This window comes from Cyprinodon variegatus, unplaced genomic scaffold (assembly GCF_000732505.1).
Source record: "Cyprinodon variegatus isolate N-32 unplaced genomic scaffold, C_variegatus-1.0 Scaffold17, whole genome shotgun sequence".
Taxonomy (NCBI): Eukaryota; Metazoa; Chordata; class Actinopteri; order Cyprinodontiformes; family Cyprinodontidae; genus Cyprinodon; species Cyprinodon variegatus.
The window spans coordinates 1,793,429-1,799,482 of record NW_015150470.1 but is presented as its reverse complement, the minus strand read 5'-3'; the positions used below and the strand labels follow the sequence as shown (position 1 = coordinate 1,799,482).

Below are 6,054 nucleotides of genomic sequence, written 5' to 3'. Positions count from 1 at the left end.
TTGGTTTGGTGTAGAAGGCTTCCAGCCGTACATGTTTGAGCCCTTGCCTCGCAACGCTGCCAGTTCTGTTAGCTCTACGCCTGCTGAAGACACAGACGTCCATCCCCGTGAACACTGGGACGCAACTCAATGGGAAAGGAAATTATTCTTATTTTAATCGTTGCGTATTTTAGCTGAGACATATGAACCAAGAAGCTATGACCCAAAAAATGTGATTGGCAGATGACCGTTGATATATGATTGGCCAAATTTAGGTGTACAAGCTGACGTATAACTAACTGGCCTGCATAGCAAAGCAAAAAAAATAAAAAATAACTGATATTAAGACAGGATTTTTTTAAGAAGAAATGTTCTAAATTTTGGGACAATATCATCTGATAAAGAGTAAATGTATATACATGTTTAGGCCAGAAAGATTTGACATTTAAACATGACTTCCGTACGACTTTAAGGATGCCGACCTGCTAGTAAAGTGAATCTACAATATTTGTTTGGACAGCATCACCGCCTCACCAGCACAATTCTAATAGATGCTGGAAAAAAGTAAAACAATTCATCTTTTCATCCCCACCTATGCATCCTTCATCATCCAAAAATGTACGAGACTTTAGGACTTTTCTCCTCTTCCTTATTTTGGTTTCAGAGCTCGCCTGTTAAAAAAATAAACAAGAGAAATGGAAGGTCCATTAGAAAAACATTCACTTTATCTGTGATTTTTAATGAATGATCCAATGTTATCACTCACATGTGAAGGCCTGACAGCCTCTGGCTCCTTTTCAGGACTTTTCTCCTTTGTTTTCAGCTGAGGAGGAGAATCTGGAATAACTAGAAAAAGACGAACATCAGAAGGCTGGTTTTCAGCCTCTCCTTAATCTAAAGGTGAGGTTAAAAAAAACGTAATATCCTCCATTAATTGGAAAAAAAAAAAAAAAACAACTGACCATCTTCATCACTGCTGTCTGGTTCTGGTCTCTTGATCCTTCGTCTCTTTTTTTTCTCCATTATCTCCTCCTCACTATCAGACACTTCGGTTCGCTTTGTTTTGCTTTTATGAAAAAGTTGAACAAGGATGGATGGATAAAAGATATAAAACACTGATATTACCAATGCATATCGAATCCACAGCTTCCTTCATTAGCATGAAATATATCAGAGTAATGATCTGATGGGAGCCGCTCTGTGAAGACCAACCTCCTAGAGTCGCTCTTTGTTTCCTTGTGCGATTGCATGGCTGCAGGTTCTTGTTCTTCCTCTGGTGCCGTTCTCTGATGCTGCTGCTCCAATGCGACCACCTCCTCCTCCTTCTTCGCTGGTTTGTCAGGTTTTTCTATAGAAGTGACAAAAATTACTTTAGTTCATTCATATAGCTTCAAATCAGAACAAATTTAATCTACATGTTTTTCAGAAGACAAAGCAAATCAAGTTTATACACAAATAAAGAATCCAATAAAACAGTGATCTCCAATTAAAGAAAGAAGCCGATTGCATTAAGAGAAATCTGTAAATAATAAAAATCTTAAATGGCAAAAGGTGATATTTTTAAGTCTTAAATCTAGAAAAAAAACCTTGATTTAGAAAAAAAAAAAAAAAATGTGCCACTTTTAAAATTCTATAGAAACAATGCTAGAATCACAACCGGCGTTGCTTTCGTCGACAATGACAAAATTATTTAATTGAACCTCCTTTTTTTCAGAACCATAATGAAAACTGACGAGCTAAACGTGGATATCTGATGACAAAAACATGGCGAGTCATGGGTTTGAGTTTTCGCTAACAGAACGAGAATAAATAAAAATGTTAGCGGGAGCTCGGGGAGACATTTAAAATGCATCATTGTGCTGTAATCTGCTAGACATGCTAAGCAGTATCAGCCGTGGTGCTGCATCCTGTTTGGTCATGCAGCCCAACTGGCGTGCAGTGGTGCACAACCTGCATGACAACAAATAGATTATGGCAGCAGCGGCAGGGGTGAAAATAACCCGGACTGGTCCGGTACTGTGCGCTCAACTCTGATAAACTCTGCCCTTCCAAATGTGCTTTTGCAGAAATGCGTCTTAGCATGCACGTAGCTCAGAGTCTGCGCTTTATGCTCCACACTGATGGTTCACTCTCAGCAGAATGGCTCTTGCTGCCCTCGCTGCTTAATAAACTACATGTGGCTGATCCTCCTCTGCCAAGCGTAAAGAATCCTTTTGTCTAACTATCAAGATTTTATTTCTTCCAGCTCACAAGAGGTGATGCTAAACATTCTTTAATTTCTACCTAAATTATATTCAAAGCAAATATTTTATTGCATATTGTTTTGGGGTTTTAAAGACCCAGATGAATAGGTATCTATCTTTGAATATTTCTCTCTCATTGTTCTTGTTTCAATCTATTTAAATATGATGTAAATGTTTCCTTGAATTGTCATTAAAACATTTTCTGTGTTTCCCTTGAATATGTCAACATTTACATAGTGAAATTTGGGTCCGGGTGCAATGGTAGTATAGGGCAATAATGTAGGATTTCTGTGTAATCGTTCATATCAGAACCCTGTGAATTTAAACCTTCTTTGACCCCTGAGCAGTGATAACAAAGGGGAAATTCTCAGAAATAAAGCCAAAATTGTAGATAAGTAGAAAGAAGAATGTTTTTGTTCTTTGTTTCTTTAAGTATTGAAGATTTTATTGATCTGTGTGTTTTACATAATTCATAGATCAGGAAGTGTTTGCTTTTGAATGGAAACCTTCTATGTCTAAAACCATTCCTTTATTGGACATTTTGTTAGCTTGACTGTCTGCTATATTAACCAATATGATGTGCTGAACTAGATCTGCTATTTTCACAACTTTTGTGAGACACTTTTGTATAAAGTAGGAAATTAATGCATTAAAAAAAATTATTGTAATTCTAGAAATTAGTTTTCTGCTGAACAGCAATAATGAACTGCACAACAGCATTCTATACCAGTCAGTCTGGTAAAGAAGCTGGTTATTATTTGAAATTGTAAAGTTTAGCTGTTTTATAAAGTGCAACATAAAACTGACTTAAACTTTCACATATTGTAATGACTAAAATGCGACTAAAATTAAGAATAGTTTCTGCCCTGTAAACAAAAAATAAGTTCCGCATTATCACCCTAACCTTCTGCTGCTTTCACTTCAAAATGTTGCTGTTGCTTCCATATTTTTCTAATATTGAAGGATTAACTTAAACCGAAATCTCTCATAAGCATGGACATTTCCAACTTGAAAATGATGATAAATAGGACCAGGCTAGAGATTTTTCCCCTTCTATTTTGAGAATAAAGTCATAAAATTAAGAGAATAAAGTCCTAAAATTATGAGAAATGAGTTATATTTTACGAAAACTCTTACATGAAGCATTTTCTTCCCTAAAATGGGTAATATCGAGCATTATGTGAAGTTATACTTTGGCTGTGGTTTAACAAATAAGGAAATGTTTTAGCACCAGCATCAAATTAGCTCGGATGTCAAAGTGGACCCAGGTTGTGGTTTGGTGGAGCTGGTCAGCCATCATACACTGATCGGAGCTCGAAGGTTTCTTTCTCAAATGGGTTCTTGTAATATTACCACTTATTTCTCGTAATGTTACAACTTTATTCTCAAAATAAATAATGGCCCTAATACTCTGTTGCAGAAGATAAAGTCCAGAAATACATTTTAATACATTTTATACATTTTTTTTACTCAGTAAACTAACGCTACGTTCAGACCGCAAGCAGCAGGGGCAGCAGAAGCAGCTGGTTTACACGCGAAGTCAATGGTTGATGCGAGTCAAAGAGCAGCAAAAGGTCCCACAGCGCCTTTCAGGCAGCATCATGAGTTTTAGAGCATCTGACACGTGTAATTTAGAAGCAGCAGCTGCTGGAGTTCGAAAAATTGAACTTTTGCTGATCAACGTGCTGATCTTGGAGCTGGCAGGGAGACAGACACAGCACTGCTGATGCAGATCGCTTTGATCACTCTCCTGAAACATAACGCCAAAAGTAACTTAAAATGTCTAATGCCACGAACAATAGTGAAAAAAACGCAAAGAGGCGACCGGGTCAGAGGATGCCATAGAAAGGGATTCCAAAATGACAGTGTACGGGGGTCTTAGCGGCTCCGACAGCTAGATAATATTTAAAGGCAATATCGTAATCTTGATGAACTGACTGAACACATGAAGTTCTGAGGTGGACTTTCTCACTTAAAAACATATTAAAACTTATTTTTTGACCCACTGATAACAGGAAATATAGCTGCCTGATTGTTACAGGAAAAGAAAGGATTGGTCCTGCTGCTTACGGTGTGAAAGTAGCATTAGCCATGTTGAATGCTTTTCAACATTACAGGGGACTGCTGCATATAACCAGTAATGTAACTTACTTGTCTGAGTTCCAAAGAAGTTGGCCACTGGATTAGACTTCAATGCTTGTTTGCTTTTCACTGCCTCTGTCTGAAAGACAAAAGAGAAACATCTAGAACTTGACTTTTCAGTAAAAACAGCTGCCTATAAGCAACAAAGGTCATACCACAGAGGAGGATTCTTCTTTTTGTTCAGATTTCACTTCTTTGCTGTTATCCTGGCTTTTGGGAGCAGATTTATTTGCAAACATTCCCATGATGCCTTTCTGCGGTTTACTTGAGGGTTTGGATGCCGTACTGGAGTTCCCGTTCGTTACAGAGGTTTTGCTCTCAGGCACGGGTGGAGGAGCTCGCTGAACATCCTGGAACTGCTGCAGCTCTGCAGCCGACATGGGCACCGCATTGGTGCATCGGATGGAGCTGTATCTATAAGAGAGACAGCCAAAAAGTTTTCCTCAGCTTAATTGATTAAAATCAGCAGATGTCTCTTTGTGGTAACAGCAAACATACTTGCTGCAGTTCTTCAGGTTGTCTTTGACAGCATCATAGTCGACACTGTAGAGGGGGCCGCTGTCTTTGAGCAAAGCTTTCTGCACGCTGTAGACGTGAACGCTTACGATCAAGCTCATCTTAGATTTAAAATCTGCAGAGGAAAACAGATGTTAATCAAATAAAGTGCCAGGAAAATGGTCTATTTATCCAAGTTCTTGGAATAAAATAAACAAAGAGCGAACAGAGATGTCATATTTACAAACCTTCCAACTGGTCCTCTCTGACTAGAGACACGTGGTGACACTAAAAAGAAGAGAAGAGAACTTGAAAACGTTATTTCTTGCTTTTTAACAAGATGCCTTAAGCATCCGAGGAGTTCCTCTTACTCACAGTTTGACCATTTCCCTCCAGCTTTCCAGACACGAGGTAGGTGGCGTGGAGCTGAGGTGAGCTCTCCTTCCTCTTGTGCTCCAGATAGTGGTAAAGCATCCTGAAAACCCATTTTACATACATTTATCTTGGGAAATTTCACACCCAGCAGCTTATTCTCATTTCAGTGGAGACGACTTCAAACAGAAGGCAGGAAGGAATCTCAGTCCCAGTTCAAAAAAGCCTTGAGGGGCTTGATGCTGCAGGCAGCTTTTCCTTCTCTGTAGAACCCCACATTCATCCACCCTGAGTTTCTACAGCTAAACAACTTTTTTTTTTTTTTTTACATTAACAAAGATTGTAAATTTGCATAAACTTGAACTTAAAAGTATATTTTTTGACACTTTGAGCCTTTATTTTATTGCTTTAGAAATTAGGCAGACATGAAATGGGGTTATGGAGAGTGGGGAGATGTAGACAAAAGGTGGACAGATCAGGACTGGAACCTTCAACGCACGACAATGACCAAAGCCTCCTAAAATGTGTCATATACTTAACCCCTGCACCGCCGAGCCCATATACACTTGAATTTAAGTGTTCTTCTTAACCCTGTCTAAGAACTTGTACACGAATGGATCCATTTCAGTGATAAACATCTAAAACTTTCCCTTTTGTCACAAATTATGCTTGTTCATAGGTCACTAAAAGGAATTTTGCAGGATGATAAATTATTCCAGTAATTATTCTGATTTTGAGTTTTTTTTTTCTTGTTTGTTCTATATTCAATAACCAGTGAAATGTCTATATATTAGTGCTGTCAATCGATTAAATTTTTTTAATC

The 6,054-nt window shown here is 38.2% G+C and overlaps 1 protein-coding gene across 1 annotated transcript in view; it reads right to left on the bottom strand.

Annotated features, from left to right (window-relative positions):
* Positions 1 to 5,359, bottom strand: part of LOC107092444 (DNA polymerase delta subunit 3-like) — a 7,639-nt gene extending 2,280 nt beyond the window's left edge. Inside the window, exons 1-9 of the mRNA XM_015386940.1 lie at positions 5,235 to 5,359; positions 5,108 to 5,147; positions 4,863 to 4,995; positions 4,520 to 4,778; positions 4,374 to 4,443; positions 1,192 to 1,327; positions 942 to 1,045; positions 746 to 825; positions 572 to 650 (exon numbers count right to left, since the gene is read on the bottom strand). Coding sequence (XP_015242426.1) covers positions 572 to 650; positions 746 to 825; positions 942 to 1,045; positions 1,192 to 1,327; positions 4,374 to 4,443; positions 4,520 to 4,778; positions 4,863 to 4,995; positions 5,108 to 5,147; positions 5,235 to 5,357 — 1,024 coding nt within the window. The 5' untranslated portion in view covers positions 5,358 to 5,359. The remainder of the gene's footprint in view (positions 1 to 571; positions 651 to 745; positions 826 to 941; positions 1,046 to 1,191; positions 1,328 to 4,373; positions 4,444 to 4,519; positions 4,779 to 4,862; positions 4,996 to 5,107; positions 5,148 to 5,234) is intronic.
* Positions 5,360 to 6,054: the final 695 nt, after the last annotated feature.